Source organism: Salmo trutta, chromosome 9, assembly GCF_901001165.1.
Source record: "Salmo trutta chromosome 9, fSalTru1.1, whole genome shotgun sequence".
NCBI classification, from domain to species: domain Eukaryota; kingdom Metazoa; phylum Chordata; class Actinopteri; order Salmoniformes; family Salmonidae; genus Salmo; species Salmo trutta.
The window spans coordinates 17,146,412-17,164,008 of record NC_042965.1 but is presented as its reverse complement, the minus strand read 5'-3'; the positions used below and the strand labels follow the sequence as shown (position 1 = coordinate 17,164,008).

The 17,597-nt window shown below is 42.6% G+C and overlaps 1 protein-coding gene across 2 annotated transcripts in view; it reads left to right on the top strand.

Moving 5' to 3' along the window:
- The window catches only part of LOC115200057 (LIM/homeobox protein LMX-1.2), a 57,280-nt gene extending 40,712 nt beyond the window's left edge, over positions 1-16,568 (top strand). For both annotated transcript variants that reach the window (XM_029762742.1, XM_029762743.1), the window contains 6 exons: positions 8,657-8,889; positions 10,558-10,733; positions 11,499-11,576; positions 11,997-12,063; positions 13,665-13,826; positions 15,234-16,568. In XM_029762742.1, coding sequence (XP_029618602.1) covers positions 8,657-8,889; positions 10,558-10,733; positions 11,499-11,576; positions 11,997-12,063; positions 13,665-13,826; positions 15,234-15,385 — 868 coding nt within the window. In that variant the 3' untranslated portion in view covers positions 15,386-16,568. The remainder of the gene's footprint in view (positions 1-8,656; positions 8,890-10,557; positions 10,734-11,498; positions 11,577-11,996; positions 12,064-13,664; positions 13,827-15,233) is intronic.
- Positions 16,569-17,597: the final 1,029 nt, after the last annotated feature.

The window sequence follows — 17,597 nt, the reverse complement described above, 5'->3', positions numbered from 1 at the left end:
GAATAAATGCTTGGAGATAAGGATTACAGTAGTGGTGTAGTCTACGGCGATACGGATATCACTTATTATTGATATCTACATAGCGCATTGATGTGAATCACACTGCTGCTCTCTCATTTAGCTATTTGCGCCTTACGGATTGTGGTTGTTGTGGATGGCTGTTCACAAATCTAAATGTGTATTTGAACCCAATAATGGTTGAATTCAAGAAGTTTCAACTGTCCATCAATCATTGTTTTTGAAACCAGTGGACAGCCAGTGAAAAATGCGCTCTTGCAACAGCTGCACAGTGCGGATCCCAGCCTATGGAATAAAAGTGTTTTTTTTATTGCTCAATCTAATTCATGCTGATCATTTTTTTTATACATAGGCCTAATGGACACATGCTCAAACTCGCACACTTTTGATAGACAATCTGTCGTTGCTACATCCATTACTGCACTCATAAATTATATATATTAATGTAAAGATATAATTTAATTTTATTATTATATATAGTAAAAAGTGATGGGTTAGAAGAGGCCCACATAACCAACACATAAAGTACAATTTTACATCCATATATGTCCAGCTATGTAAAGTTTAACATTGATTTATCCAGCAAGATATACAGTTTTGTATTATTCAAATGACTCTTAAGGGGAATGTAATCTAAAAGTAACTATATGTAATCAGATTACATTACTGAGTTTGGGTAATCCAAAAGTTACGTTACTGATTACAATTTTGGACAGGTAACTAGTAACTGTAACGGATTACATTTAGAAAGTAACCTACCCAACCCTGTACCCTACTCTATAATGCAAAGTGAGTGATGACACTGTCTGTGTGGAAGCAGGGCTTGAATGCGATGTTGCATTGAGTGTCCATCCACAGAAACTACAGCTGTCCAAACAGCACTTGTGTACCTGGCTGCCTGCTCGCCCGCTTAGTTGTGTACTCAGCCTCTTCTGCTGGCCAGCAATCTCACTGTCCTTTCACATTTCAACATGAGCTTTTCTTTCACTGTGTGCTTGAAGCACAACTCTTTCCCTAACATGCAGAGAAAGTTACCTCTCTCTCTGTCTTGACTACAGAGTGACAAAGACAGAGCTTAACTGTGTGGTGTAATTTGCATCTATTATAAACTCATGAGAAAAATGGTGTTGATGTCACACAAGCAGGCCTTTAAGCTCAACATCAACCCTATGGGACTCCATAGTGCAGACCCGGAGCACTGGCTGTAAGAAATCCAAAAGAACTGCAGTCTTAAGCGCACAACAACTTGATCAATGCTTGGAGGCATGAAGGTGTTGCTTCTAGCTCTGTGTTCTGATTGCCGGTGCCGCAGAATGTCTGGTAAATGATAGACAGAGCCGTATGATAGGCAGCAGTAACATGCCAGGGCCCTGGTTGGTGTCTGGCCTTTCCTATACGTGTGATGAGGCTCTCCCAGTGACAGGTCCTTTTATCCTCCCACAGCTGACTGTCAGGTTGTGCCCACAGGGTTTACAGCATCTAGTGAGCCTGGAAGACCAACATGCTGCGGTAGACAAATTTCAATTTTAAGGGAACAAACACCTGCCACAGAAGTTCATGCATTTTGCCATCTAAAGCGATGTGAAGACATTTGATATTGATACTGAACGACATGACACAACTTGTTTCACCTTGTTTCATCTCGTGACTAGTGTGGGAAAAACACAATTGTTGGCATGTGATCATTTGAATGTGACTAAAAGCAGAGGTTTGTAATACAGTGATATTGCCCAATCTAACATGACTAGCCGGCTGGCTGTCTGTGTGGCCACAGGCTTGCCTGAAGAAATCTTTCAGCATTCCACTACATAGGAGATCATGTAGTCATAGAAACAGTGTGTTCATTCTATGCCAGACCGGCAGTGGGGGTCAAGTGATGAGAATAACACCTCAGCCCAGACTGTGACTCACTATGTAACTAATGTTTAAAACATAGTGATATCCAAAAACTATGCCATATGTTTTCATTGGCATTTTGGGTCAGGTGCACATGAGCTCATAGCTTCCTTCAGCAAGGCATCTTACAAATGCCAGCCTCACCATATAGTATAGAGGGAGAGCCCATGTGAGAGAGAAGTGATGGAGAAGGCACCTTTCAGCCGTTAGTGGTGTGTACATTTTCCTCTAATGGGTTACTTTTACCTGCTGAGAGTTTAATTAAAAAACAAAGCGTCTCCATTTGAAGTCCATTACTATGCTAATGTTTTGTTAGCGGGGAGGGGGGTGATTAAGCAGGTTTTAGGGCTGACTGGAGCTAGCCCTGGGGACGAGAAGGATGGCACTTCTTATTTGGCTTCATTACTTTCTACACGCGTCTATACACACCAACCAAAGATACATGCTGAGACCATACTGCTATGGAGCCATATCCTTTAGGATTATTAAAAGTAATGGTGCTCTAGATTACCATTTTGTTACGCCCCAGATTTGAAATGTAATTGAGTGTAAATTAACAAGTTTAGTGTTGTTTTAGTTATGATGACAGTCCATACTCTCGCAAGTCCCTCTCTATGCTGTGTTTTACAACTGTGGTTATCACTGTAAGCAATTAGACAAAGTAGGGTTATAGTTGAGGCTGCTATATTTAGAACACGTGCCTCTGTGGTCTAACGTGCTGTCTAGTAGCCAACACAATTGTACATAACAAAGTCATTTTCTAAATGTTAAGGATCGCCATCTATGCACAAAGGAACATCTGGGCATCAAATGTTTTTGCACGTAACATACATCCATAACCAGTAAAGCTGTTCAACTCTTTATCTAATATTCATGCTGTTACACTTCAGTCTTCCTTGGAACAGAGTTACCATGTTTTTAACTGGAGCTGCTGTTTATCAGTATCCTTGGCCTCTGGTCTCTCCCTCCACCCCTCTTTCCCTCCACCCCTCTCTCCTCTGGTCTCTCCCTCCACTCCTCTCTCCTCTGGTCTCTCCCTCCACCACTCTCTCCTCTGGTCTCTCCCTCCATCCCTCTATCCTCTGGTCTTTCCCTCCACTCCTCTCTCCTCTGGTCTCTCCCTCCACTCCTCTCTCCTCTGGTCTCTCCCTCCACCACTCTCTCCTCTGGTCTCTCCCTCCACCCCTCTCTCCTCTGGTCTCTCCCTCCACTCCTCTCTCCTCTGGTCTCTCCCTCCACCCCTCTCTCCTCTGGTCTCTCTCTCCACCCCTCTCTCCTCTGGTCTCTCCCTCCACTCCTCTCTCCTCTGGTCTCTCCCTCCACCCCTCTCTCCTCTGGTCTCTCCCTCCACTCCTCTCTCCTCTGGTCTCTCCCTCCACCCCTCTCTCCTCTGGTCTCTCCCTCCACTCCTCTCTCCTCTGGTCTCTCCCTCCACCCCTCTCTCCTCTGGTCTCTCCCTCCACTCCTCTCTCCTCTGGTCTCTCCCTCCACCCCTCTCTCCTCTGGTCTCTCTCTCCACCCCTCTCTCCTCTGGTCTCTCCTTCCACCCTTCTCTTCTCTGGTCTTTCCCTCCACTCCTCTATCCTCTGGTCTTTCCCTCCACTCCTCTCTCCTCTGGTCTCTCCCTCCACCCCTCTCTCCTCTGGTCTCTCCCTCCACCCCTCTCTCCTCTGGTCTTTCCCTCCACCCCTCTCTCCTCTGGTCTCTCCCTCCACCCCTCTCTCCTCTGGTCTCTCCCTCCACTCCTCTCTCCTCTGGTCTCTCCTTCCACCCTTCTCTCCTCTGGTCTCCCCCTCCACCCCTCTCTCCTCTGGTCTCTCCCTCCACCCCTCTCTCCTCTGGTCTCTCCTTCCACCCTTCTCTTCTCTGGTCTCTCCTTCCACCCTTCTCTTCTCTGGTCTCTCCTTCCACCCCTCTTTCCTCTGGTCTCTGCCTCCACCCCTCTTTCCTCTGGTCTCTCCGTCCAACCCTCTTTCCCTCCAGCCCTCTCTCCTCTGGTCGCTGCCTCCACCCTACTCCTTGGTTTCCAGGAGACAGGCAACTTGGGCTCTTGTTGGACTGCGGTGGAGATGGATGGCTGGAGAGAAAGGTCAAGCCAAAGATGTAGCCTGTAAATCAATGAGCTTCCAGCCATGCGGTGTTGACCGATTGCTCCACAGGTCCTCAGTCTGCATTCAGTGTCCGGAGACCTTCCTGTGGCTGTGACCCTGGTCCATACACCACATCCTTCACGTCTGGCTGATTGACATGGCCAGCTTTACAGGCCCACCCGCTTCCTAGTGAAACAAGGAGGGCCATCTTCAAAGTGATTGTTTACAGCTGTTCCGTGGGTTAATCCTGATCTCTTCTTTCTTTTGAAGGGGATGCGAGGACATAATAGCCTGGGCTATTCTCCCACTAAATTGTTATGCTATTTCTCTGGTTGTTTAATAGCAAAAGGGGAGTAGGTGAGACGAGACCGTGTGTTGCTAAATGTACCATGATTATCAAGCCACAAACTCCTCCATACCTCCTTCTCATCCTCCGGGCTCCTCTTTTATCCCTTTCTCTCAGCCTGATCCTTATCACTGTGGCAGAAGCATTGAAAGTAATGTCTTTAGTGGGAAATCATTGGCAACATGTGGTGAAAGCTTAAGATGTTGTCACACTTTAAGTTGCTTCTAATCTGTTCAAAGGGAAAGTGCATACGTCTGCAGTGGGCCTTAGCAGGAGAAAGAAAGAAGAGGAACAGGGAGATGAAAACCCACGACTCCAAAGGCTGAGGCCTCTCAGCTGCACTGAGCTTATCCTTTGACCAGACCAGGGATATATATTTTTGAAATATCTCTATCTGAGGAAGCTTTTCAAAAAGTTGAGTATTTTCCATCGTAAAGTGCTTTGAGGGTGCATAGCTGAATTCGCCATAGTAATGATGAAATGCTGCTGTTCCATCTACTGTTTTACATTGCTGTTAGCAAGGTGAGAGTATAGGTTCTTGTGAATCTCAGTACAGCTAGCTAGAATGTGAGTGAGAGAGAGAGAGAGAGAGAGAGAGAGAGAGAGAGAGAGAAAAAATATATAAAAAATAGAGAAAAAATAAGAAGCAAAGATATTGAGTGCTAAGAGATGGAAGGATGAATGATTCCCCTGGGAGCCATCTTAAAGGTATCTGCTGAGATTATCTCTTATTCTACTGATGAGGTCCAATGCTGAGAACGCCTCAGCAAATATTGGCACTTTGCTGCTTGAAACGTGGTCATTGATCCACACTAGAGGGTCTTATGGGCTGATCTGTGCGCTCAGGTGTGGGAGGAGAGAAACGCAGATCCTGACTGCAAACGAAAGCAGAGACAGAGGATCCTGCTGGTGGTCCTCTTTGTGGTCCGTGCTCTATCTCCGTCCTCAGTAAATGTACAACAGCACAAATGCTGAGCACACAACAAACAACAGACTTCTTAACGCAGGCTAAAATAGACGGGTCACTATGGGCAGCAGCAGAAACATGATGCATTCTTTTTTCATTGGTTCATTTTGGGCAGATTCTGATTTCAAATGGCATTTTGAGTCCTTGAGACAGTTGGTCATTTTTGAGTGATATGAGTCGGTTTGTAAAAGGATATTGATAAACCACGCTAGCCCATCACTACACCAACTGCTGCATCTTGTCCCTCTTGCCCCATTAGCTTTTATAAAGAGCTTAGCCTACACTTCAAACTGCAGACCCTGTTCATCTTAGGGCTGGAGTCAGCATGATCTTGATAGTTGATGTGTTTATTATAGTATTTTACAGATCAGCGTGATCATCATCATCTGTGTCTTTCCCCTGTCTCCCGTGGGCATGTTCTCCCCACCGCCTGGGCCTCTATCTGCTAATCAGGTAATGTTATGGAGGTTGAATAGCGTGCCTCCCTCTGGTTGTCCTTCACTGCTCACACACTGGTGTTGTTTTAAAGAGCATTCTTTAGGAGCTGAACTTGGAAAGGTATTAAAGTGAGATTAGGCTCCTCCACAATCCAGTGCTTGTGTCATTCAGGGAGCTGTGTTCTCCTTTCTGCACCGCGCCCCCCCACCCCCCCTCTGTTTGATTGTAGCTAGCCGCGGGAGTCGGAGTGACTGGGCCTTTCAAAGGATAGGGGTTAAATCCCTAGTCCAGTGCTCCCTGCTAATTCCCCTTGTTCCTTAGAGAAGGATTTACTTCTGCTGCCAGCTTCTGAAAGGCCCTCTCTGCCCATCCGAAAAGTCGCCGTTGCCTTCCTGTGGAGGTGTGGTTGCCATAGAAGGGGCGTCATGCATGGATATTCCATCTGAACCCCACTGAGAATGGGGTACAGGGGCCGACAACAGGCTAGAAGTCCGGATTAGACCAGAGGACAAAGCAGGACAGGAAGATTCCAGAAGGGACAAATAGGAATTACAGCACCAAAAATAATGCAAAGTGACAGAGGGGAAATAGAAAAATAATGGCTTACAAGATTAGAATCGTAGAGGAAAAGAAAGAAAGAAAAGAATGGTCTGAATAAGAATGTTTTTATCTGGGTGAGAAGATTTGAGAGAGCGGTTGAAGGTGAATGTGGAATCTGGGACATATCAAAACCATACTAACAAGTCATTTCCTCTGCCTTTCTCCTCTCAGATGCCAATCATTAGCTAAACATTAGAGCTGGACCTCTGGGCTGGTCACCACACATTCATCCCCTCATGTCCCTCAATCCCAGCATGCAACAGTTAGACAGTCCTTCTCTCTAAAGTTATTATTTATTATTAATCTATCTTGTGAATATTTTGATTTGTTTAAACAGCGATAGCCAACATTCCATGCAACTGTAAGGTTGATCCACATGGACTTTTTGTTTTACTCCTACACTTTTGCGGTAGGTATTGGATTACAGATGTAGGATCTTAATTTGTTCACTCTGTTGTTGCTGAGAATTTTCCTGCATAGCAGGAAATGCAAACCTTTAGTGTATTCAATGTTTAAGTTTGCAATTTCCACTTAAAAATTTCAGACTTGATTTGCCCTAACGGAAAATAGGGCAAATAATAATGCCGTTAATTATAATCCACATAATAATTCACATTTCCCGTTAATGGATTATTTTCCTGCTGTAGTAAACTGGTTCAAATTAAGATCCTACGTCTGTATGCATGTCCCTGCTATTATTGTTTGATACAGCTTGAATATTTAATGTGTAATTGCTTGCTACCCATGTAATGCAGGGCTGCCTTGCAAAAGAGACTTTGGTATCAGTGCCTAAACAAAGGTTAAATTAATATTAGGTGATGTTTAAGATTATATGAATTACATATTTTGTTGGATCAAAGTCATTTCATCGTTGAGCAGATAAGCATCCTTCCGTAGGTCTGCAGGTTGCTTTCAGAAGAAGTCAGCTTGTTTGCAAAATGTGTCAAAAATATATTTTTTAAGCGATTATCCTCTAGGTTTTTCCATAGTTTAATTATAATCTTCTTAATGTATTGTAATAATTGAAAGATTAAAGCATGCGTGTGCCAATTCTGATATCTCTGTTGTTTTGCCATTATAGTGAGAAAAGTTTGGCTTGCTGACAACAGTCTGATTTGTAGTAAATGGCCGCTCAAAGATGGAGCTGATATGAGATGTAGAGACTAGAAACAGCAACCAAACGTGTCTCTTGTTTCAACCATGCAAGCAGCTGCTCTACTGAACTGTGTGGCAGACACAAACTCCCTATCAGTTCTCAATCAGCACCTACAATAATATTAGCATGACAAAACCTTCCCTGGGTTTCTCTCCCCTCATATTTAAACATATTCATCACTATCGCTCATCCCTGTCCTGAAACAGCAGATGATGTCAATTGCTGCTCTCTCTCTCTCTCTCTATTCCCTCCCTCTCGCTCTATCCTTTGCACAATGAAATAGATGTTCACCACAAATAGATAGGCGGCTGCCAGCTGTCCTCCAGACCAACGAAAACAAAGAGCATGCTAATAAAACCAGCTTCACGGCTGGACAAGATCAACCACACTCTCTGCCTCCTTGCCCAGTTAATGATTCTCCTTCTGAATGACAGCAAATGAATTAAAACTCTCCCAGCCACCAATAAAACAATACAAACAGTTTGACATCTTCCTGAAAGGATATAATGGAAGATGGAGGTGTTAATGTAGCCGTGCAGCATAGAGGCTGGTTTAGGATGGCCAGATGAGATTTAAAACAGTGTGATAAGTAGGAGGAGATTAATCAGATATAGTGGGTGTAGAAAAGCACGAGAACACAGTGGGCATGCTCCAGTTCCTAGTCATTACTCAAACAGACCATGCTGACAACCTGCAAAGAATCAGATGCTAATCTGACAGAGAAACAGTGATTACGATTAACAAGTAAAAAGAGAAAAAAGGACATGTAGGGTTTAATGTGCGGATTCTAATTGAGCATCGTAACTGACTGAACCCAGTGTCTGTCAGCTGCCTGAGGCTAAGAGGCATTTAGGTGCCCATGACCAAGCTCTGTTGGAGTGGCGTGGGGATAGGTGGACCCTAGTCACTTACACACATGAGCTCCAGTCAAAGGGACCACTCACTGGTACTGGCTGCCCACGGGATCAGCCACAGCGACCTGCCACCCTCAAACCATCTTAATCAAAAGCCCATGATGACAGGTCAAGCTCGGGAGACTAAGTTGACCCCCCTTGATTCTGTGATCAGATTGTATTATTAATGTAACGTACGTTTTTGATTAATCTGATTAGTAATGGTGCCTTTTCTCTCACCTTCTTCCATAGATTGTTTGCCGCCAAGTGCAGCGGATGCCTGGAGAAGATCGCCCCCACAGAGTTTGTGATGCGTGCTCTGGAGTGTGTATACCACCTCAACTGCTTCTCCTGCTGTGTGTGTGACCGGCAGCTGAGAAAAGGGGATGAATTTGTCCTGAAGGAGGGCCAGCTGCTGTGTAAGAGTGACTATGAGAAGGAGAAGGACCTGCTCAGTTCTGTCAGCCCGGACGACTCCGACTCAGGTAAGACCAAATCCTATCGCAGTCAGTACAGTACAATACAGTACATGCAGAAACAGAAGAACGCCCACTCGCACTCACGCAAACACAGAAAAGTATGAAAACGTATTCTGGGTGAGACCCACAGATTTTGAGTGATTTTATTCAATCATTCATTCATTTTATTCTATGTACAATGGATATTATGGGCAGGGAGCAAAAGTTTATTGGGCTAGGAAGTGGAAACAGGGAAGACAAACAGGCTCTGTATTAATGGCCTTGTGCCGGCGGGCTCTTTTGCTGGAAATAATTAAATCAGTGTATCATGATGACTGACGGGAGGATTTAGGGTCTTTCTGCAGAGGGCCGAGTGGAGCTCCTCTTATCTTCTCCTCTGTACTCCTCGCCTCCACACAATGAGGCATCTCGCCAAGCCTCACTGTTCAGACCCATCTGGCTCTCATTTAAACATGCACACAAAGGCAGAGAATTTGTCAAACACATCTGTCTGTGTCAACTTTTGTCAACTTAAAGGAATATTTATTTTACTTCCACGCTTTGTTTTGTCCTAGTGTATCACATGGGCATTCTTTTGGAGTGTTTCCAAATTCAAGATTTTACATGAACAGAGGTTAACCTCGGCATATACAGAAAATAAAATATAGAAATCAACTGGTGAAATACAGTTTAGCATACTACACCACACTATTTACAGTAGAGAATCAGAACCAGATGACAGCAGACAGAACGAAACCATCATGTATGCATCTCTAAGCCATCACGGGAAGCCCACATCATTTGTTGCCTTAATTGAAAGTGCTGCTGTTTCTGAGAACACTGCCTTTCACTCACCCAGGCCTTGAATTCTGTAATGAATGCATTGGGGATACATTATTTAACATTGGATTTGATCATTATCTTTGTAAACTCATGAAGTTTAGCATTTTAAGTATGAGTATCTTCATATTATGTACACTGATATTGCTTGTTAGATTAATGATCTAATGTCCATCACACTATGTGATGATAAAGCCATCTAGCTATTTTATTGAGATGGCACATTATGTGTGCCAATAGAGAGTCACCAAGATCCCTTTATGGACACATGCAATTACAATAGACTATAACAAAACCCATCAGCTTTCCACCTTTTGGTAAGAATGTCTTAGAACCTTTTCCAGTTGTATTCTTTATGCATAGCATCTTTTTAGTCTTTTTGTCTGTTGGGACCCAGTGTACATTTTACTATTATTTTCAGGTTCTGAAATCTATATTTGATATTTCTTCTGATATTTTGAGTTAATTTCCCATATGTGGTCATGCTGCCTTTTCATGTTGTGGTGGATCCGCAATGTAGGATTCTTACCAAAGATTTATTTGGTGTAAAACAGCCAAAGCTGAGTGTAATTCATTACCAATGACACAATGTCAAATCCAATGACAAATGTGCATATAACATTGTGCTTTTCTGGTAAGTCCTCTGAAAGTCTCATTGTCCATGTGGCCTATTCGTATTGTAATAAATTCATAAGAAACTATTAAAACCACGTGTCTCCTTTCATTATGGATACACTTACGGAGTCGAAATCTCTTGGAATTGGAAAGAACATCTATTTATCAGCAGACTTTCTGAGAAGGTGTCAGCTCAAACCCATACTGATATTGATGAAAAATGGTTGTATCTCCATGCAGAGAAAAGCGACGATGGGGATCTGGGTATCAAGCAGGAGAAAGGCACCGGAGGCCAGGGGAAGGGAGACGATGGGAAGGACCCCAGGAGGCCCAAGCGGCCCCGCACCATTCTGAACACTCAGCAGAGACGAGCCTTCAAAGCCTCCTTCGAGGTGTCCTCCAAGCCCTGCAGAAAGGTGAGACCTTCTCCTCTACTCCACATGACCTTAGTCACCACCAAAGAAGCTCTATTTTCACCAGACAGACAGAGTTAATCCCACTGTCTGCCTACTGAACACTCAACGGAGGTGAAAACGAACACTTTGTTTAACATCTAGCACGAAGGCGGCTAGCTGCAGTTTGAGCACAAAAGTAGCTATGAGGAACAAGTGTATTTAGGCTACAGAGAATGACCTGAAAGAATGACCTACATTGGGAAAACTACTGTAAATGTCTGCACGGCTACAGTATACACACAGTATGAACTGAAAGCTGGCTTTTGTGAGAAGACAAGCTACAAAATCAATCTTTTAAGCTTACTTTGAGGTGTTTTTGTAGTATACGGTAGATGCAAATCCAATACTAATACTTCATAATATCCCCATGAACAGACTGACATGTGGAGAATTGGAGGAATGCCATGAGGTCTACAGTAGTTTTACAAATAAAATTCTCAAATTTGAAAAATCTCCAGCACCTCAGAGCTGTGCTTTGAAGTGGCTAGCAACACTCTGGTCTGTGTTAACTGAGGTAGAGGGTAACGCAGCCCGTCTGTCCTGCGCCAAATGACATTCTGAGAGAGGAACTGCATCCATAGTGGAGGCCCTAAAAGCATTCACTGCACCCGCTCCAAAGCTTTGAAGAGGCAGTAACCAATAGGTCCACAAGGACTGCCACAATCTGTAGTTAAGTGTTTGTCTTCTTGTGTGATGTTGAAATGCGTTTGTGTTGACTTGTTAAAGGTAAGGGAGACCCTAGCTGCTGAGACAGGCCTCAGTGTTCGTGTGGTGCAGGTGTGGTTTCAAAACCAGAGAGCCAAGGTGAGAGCACAACCACCCTAAAGAAAGTGTTATTTGTGATAATGATGTTATTAGTTACTAATCAAGAGACCAATGTAGTAATAGCATTGCAGTACACATGGATTGGCAGGAATGGGCAAACATTACAGTATTGGAGCTAACAAATCACCACAGATAAACAATAAATGTAACTATTTCATTGCATTCCATTTAACTCTGTAAAGTTAAAATGCAACGCATCAAATCTACCTCAGTCAGACGTTGGATGTCTACACCCACCTCCTTTTCTGATATTATCTTAAAAAGGCTTTGATAACGAAGTACAGTCAGAAACGTGTTCCTGTAGTTCACTCAGGGGTGAGCAACAAGAAGCATCGTTTTCAAATGAAAAACAGCACGTTGGTTTGGGGAGTTACTTAAAACTCGGTGTCTTTTTTTTAGATGAAGAAGATGGCAAGGAGGCAGCAACAGCAACAAGAACAACAGAATTCTCAAAGGCTTGGCCAAGGTATAGTATACAGTCTACAGTTTGGGCTGAAAAGGGCCAATAACCACTGTCCCAGTATCATTTTCAATAGCCGTTTCAGTAGTTTAAAAACAGATGTTACTGCTTCCGTATTACCATGGCTTTAGACAATTCTTTTGCATTTGACATGGTGTTAAAAATTGTGATCTGGGATTATCACATAAACAGAAATAAAAATGATGATTCAGCCAGCTAAACGTGCAGCATGGCACTTCAATGAGAAGCACACAGGCAGGATAATCACATACGGTATACCACAGCGCTGTGTGACCACTCCAAAAGATGGCATTAATTGAGGCAACATGCGAACCCTTGGAGTAGAACGGTCGTAATGGCTTCTGCTCATGTGTGACCTCCCACGCATTAGCCCTAGTTTCCACTGGTGTGTGGGGGTGGAGGAGGCTAGCTAGCTTCTCTGGCCCCAGTCAGGCGTGGTACATGGGAGACCGTGTCAGCTGTGTGTGTGGGTGGGGAGATTTACAAATGAAAACCTGTTAATCAGTCTTGTATATAAAATGACCCATCCTGTGTGAGTACTGTAGTCCGCATGCTGTAGCCAGGTCAAACTCTCACGTTCCCGTTCAGAAACTGCACTCCTGTAATGATGTCATACAAACTGTTTGTCAGGGTTAGAGCCACACCAACAAGTGTTCAGGGGCAATCTTCTCAGAATTCAAGACAAATAAAAACAGAGAAAATGAAGAAATATTGCACTTAGTACCGCGAGGAAGAATCACTAGAGCGGTAGTAAAATGTTCACAAATCATATTATATTTGGAATCTTAGATAAAAGGGTGGTAATGATATGATTCCAGGCACAGACGAAAGCTTAATTGAAAGACACACATCCACTATGAAGAAACAATATTGTGAAACCAAATCCTAAGAAAACACAAGATATATAACAGTGAGGAGGAAGAATCCACACAAAGTATACACAAGACAGAAGATACACGATTTAAGAGATGTTGCAAACAGCACATAAATATAGCTGTACAAGCTAAAGCAGCTACCTTTCTTTACTGTGGAAATCCCAAGGCTTACATTAACATTTTATTACTCAACAGCTCTAGAATATTTTGTCAAACTCTGTAGAGAAAGGCATACAGTGTGCCCTGAAATGCTGTTGCCCAAAAGTGCATATTGTGAATACTGGATAGGATAGTATGTGAGGAGATATATGTATTTTAGATAACAAAATCTACTGAGTACAGTTAACTTAAACAAGAAAGCATTACAGCAGACATATGTGATGGAAACTTCTGGAACCCAAAATAAATGAATGACAGACATCTTTTCACAAGGGCTCACCACTGTAAAGGAAAGTGCAGGGTGGTGGGCTCCAGTCTCAAACCCACAAGGGCTGTGTGTGCGTCCCACTCACCGCTGAGTGAGTCAAGAGCTGCCTTCTTCAAGGGAATGCTGGGAGAATCTCCCTTGGCCACAGCAGAGCAGAGAGGGTTTCCATGGAGACAGTGCTCATGGTCTATGTTCTGTATTTGATTTAGAGTTGATGATTTTCCTCCCAGGAACACAAGAGTCTTCATGTAAAGTCTTTCTCCACGTGGTTGGCTGTGTTACAGAGGTGATGTCCAATCGGATGGAGGGCATGATGAACTCCTTCACGCCACTGGCCCCGCCCCAGCAGCAACTGGTTGCCATGGATCAGAACGGCTACAGTACAGACCCCTTCCAGCAGGGCCTCACTCCCCCACAGATGCCCGGAGACCACATGAACCCATATGGTGAGCATCCACCCCCCCTACCCCCCTGCTCAACCTTACATGCTCCCCAGTGTGGGACATGTGTTCAGGCCACAGAGCCCTGGCTTAGGCTGCTCGCACAAAGTACAAGCAGACCCCTTCCACATGACACAAACATACTCACAGGCCATTGGTTTATTTTGAAGTTCATTTCAAAATCAATCCAACATGTTTTCTACTCCCCCTCCTCCTCCCACCCCACAATCACTCAATACGTTCTCTCTGTCTGTGCATGGGGTTTGGTGACATGCAATGCTATGCTATCTGACAGTTTGCATTGCGGACTATGTGAAGCGCTTTTAGATAATCCAAATGGCTTGCGGTAAATTATTATCAAAACAATGGTGAGAATGATGAGTGAAGTAATGTACCACGATGCGAAATAACCATTGTATGTGATTAATATGTGACAATCACAGGGATTTTTATTTGTTTTTTTTCATTTATCCTTTATTTAACTAGGCAAGTCAGTTAAGAACAAATTCTTATTTACAATGACGGCCTACCAAAACGCAAAAGGCGGGGGCTGGGATTAAAATTAAAAAATTAAAAATATAGGACAAAAGCACACATCATGACAAGAGAGACAACACAACACTACGTAAAGAGAGACCTAAGACAACAATATAGCATGGCAGCAACACATGACAACACAGGGATGCAATTGGAAATAAATCACAAATGTTTAAATAAAACTTGAATCAGTTATTTTATTCTTCTGTTTAATTTCCATATACGGGTTGAAACTGGTAGAAGCCAATTTTGAGCAGTGTCTCCAACCCCATAAAGATCCTTTACTAAACTTAATATCATTTCTGAAAGCCTCCATTTTGTGTCTTGCAATTGCAACACCCAAAGTCCCAGTCTCATCACACTTCCTCTGTTTTTATGGGATAAATAGAGGGAAGGATGATATTGCCAACACATTAAAAGATATGTCTCTTCATCACTCTGTCCCTGTCTTTTGTAACAGTGTCATTAAAATCTGGAGTGCAATAAAGTTAACAATTCCCACAAGAAAAATAATAGGAAGAGAAATTATGAGATACGTAAACATTTGCTATTATTGAGCTCTTTTGGATAGATGCCTCTTGCCTCTTGTCCTCTCAGATCCATAGTAACTGTCCCAGAGAGGGCAGGACAATGCTTTCAGAGAGTTATTGTCAAAACAGTTTTCAGAATTATAATGGAATGTAATAGCAATCATTCAAAGTGGGCATCAAGACTAACAATTATCACTTTGCAAGACAGTCATAAATATATCAGATTTATTATCAGTGCAATTGGAAGGTGCAGTTTGTTTTTATTCAATGCCCCGTGTATAGTATTTTCTTTGACTGTAAGTTATTATATTGTTGCACCTTATTTTTCTCTTTCTCTTCTTTATAGGTAATGATTCAATTTTCCATGACATAGACAGCGACACATCTTTAACCAGCCTCAGTGACTGCTTCATGGCCTCTTCAGAAATGAACATGCCAGCCCGTGTGGGACCCATTGACCGACTCTATTCCATGCAGAACTCTTACTTTGCATCATGAAAGAATCACGTACAGAAATTATATTATGTAATATAGCAGATCATCCACAAACTCTGCTTCTCGCCTTCCTCAACTGCCTCACATCAAGGAGTTTCCACACTGCTATGGACAAGACAGAAGCAACGACCTGTTCCAATGACTCCTGGATCAAGTGCAGACAATGGACTCAAATAGAGAAAAATAGTTTCTCAACAGTGGAGATTCCCTGGGAAAAAAAACAATTGTCTTCTTTTTTTTCTAGAGATTATTGGTAGCATATTTGTATATTACTGCCAGAAAAGTTGCACACCTTTCTTTGTCAACAAAAAGAAAATCAATGGAGCCACCGATTTTAAAAAGGCAAACCAAATACTACAGGCCCACCAGTTATCATAATGCATGACTTCATAGTTAATCGTATGACCATAAAACTTAAAAACCCTGAAAAAAAACCTGTGAGTTGTTGAGATGTGTCCACTTTATAATGCATTCAGCATTAGCATTTTGATCACATTGATAGTTTTAGCCCTAAAGAGAAGATATTGTGTTCAGAGTAAATAGTGTGTTCACAAGAGACAATGTGGGTATGTGTGTGTGTATTTGAGTAAGAGTGTGTGACAGATATAAACATTCAGAAAAATAAAGATGCATTGTGGTGTCCGTTTGGTGTAAATACTTTCCCAAGCAGATTGGTTGTGCATGTTAAAATGGAAAACATTCTATTTATTTAACTATAACATGCTCTTGAAGGTACTTATGAATCTGAAAAGCTTTATTTAAACAGGAGAACATTTTGTTATGTAATTAGTGAGTACATGGTTATCACAATTCATTTGTATGCCATTTAATTATGAACCATAACCCTTTTTTTCAGCCAAGCTGTAAATGAGCAAAATTGTGCTATTTATTTCATACAGACTTGAGACCGTGTGAAATGTAAATTTTCAATGTTAAGAAATTGCTAAATTACCAAAGTCGATTGGTTCATTGAATAAACAATATTTCTTCTCCTGATGATAGCTTAATTCATGCTACGCTGAAACACATTTGTACTAAAAAGACTGAACATCATAATAGCAATTGCATCATTTTGTGACCCAGAAGGAATTGTAACATGTATTTTCATGGTATAGAAGTTGTTATAGAGATGGAACGCAAGGTTTGTTGTTTTTTTGGATTAAACTGTGTGAATGGATGAAATTTACAACCATGTTCATTTATGATTTGAGAGAGAGAGAGCGAGAGAAAGAGAGAAAGGGTGAGATGAGTAGTTTGGGTCACAGAGAAAGAGAGCAGGATCATTTAACATGGCTTGAGTAGGCTCCAGACACCCACCCTTAATTGCTAATAACCCATCCGCAACCGCCCGACTATATGTGATGAAGTGAAAATCTGAGGTCTGCATCCGACCCTCACCCGCAAATATAGAACATGTGCTGTACAGTTTACTTTTTTTCTCTTGAACATTTATTGAACAAGGACGTTTTTCTTCAACATTTCCTAATTCATTTATTGAATATTTAGGATCTACATTAGCTTTTTCTGCCCAAGTTCCCAAAAGCATTTGGAGATTGTCGTGTACTTGGCGTGCATACAGTTAGGACCTAAAGCTTAAGCACTAATGCCAGATACAAATAATGAAAGAAAAACCTCTATATAGCATATAGATATGAATTGCACAAGAATTATACATTCATGGATGTTTTTTTCCTTATCTTTATTCAACCTGCCCACCACGCACCCACCCTTCATCCACACAACATTTCATGATCCTAAACCCACACGCCCTGTGGATATAACCGCAGGGAGTGCGGGTTATGAGTCAACCTGCGTGTCACTACCAGACACACCCCCCAGTACAGCCTGGAGGGGATGTAGCACACAGCTAGGAAGGCAGTGGCTGCTTGAATGTAGGCTAGCTACCACCTGTGTGCTCCTTCATCTACCTGACAGCTCCTCAATGCGGCCAGGCAATCTGACACTTCCCCCAGATCCCAGCCTGGCCACCTGCCTGCTGCCTACAGTCTCTTCTAATCATGAGGGGTTATCTGAGCTCCAGTTTATCAATTCAAAATCAAATCAAAATGTATTGGTCGCGTACACAGTATAGCTGATGTTATAGCGGGTGCAGCAAATTGCTTAGGTTACTAGCTCCTAACAATGCAGTAAAATGTCAAACAAGCACACAAATAAGCAATTTTAAAAAACTAAATCAATAAATGTCGGAGCTAAT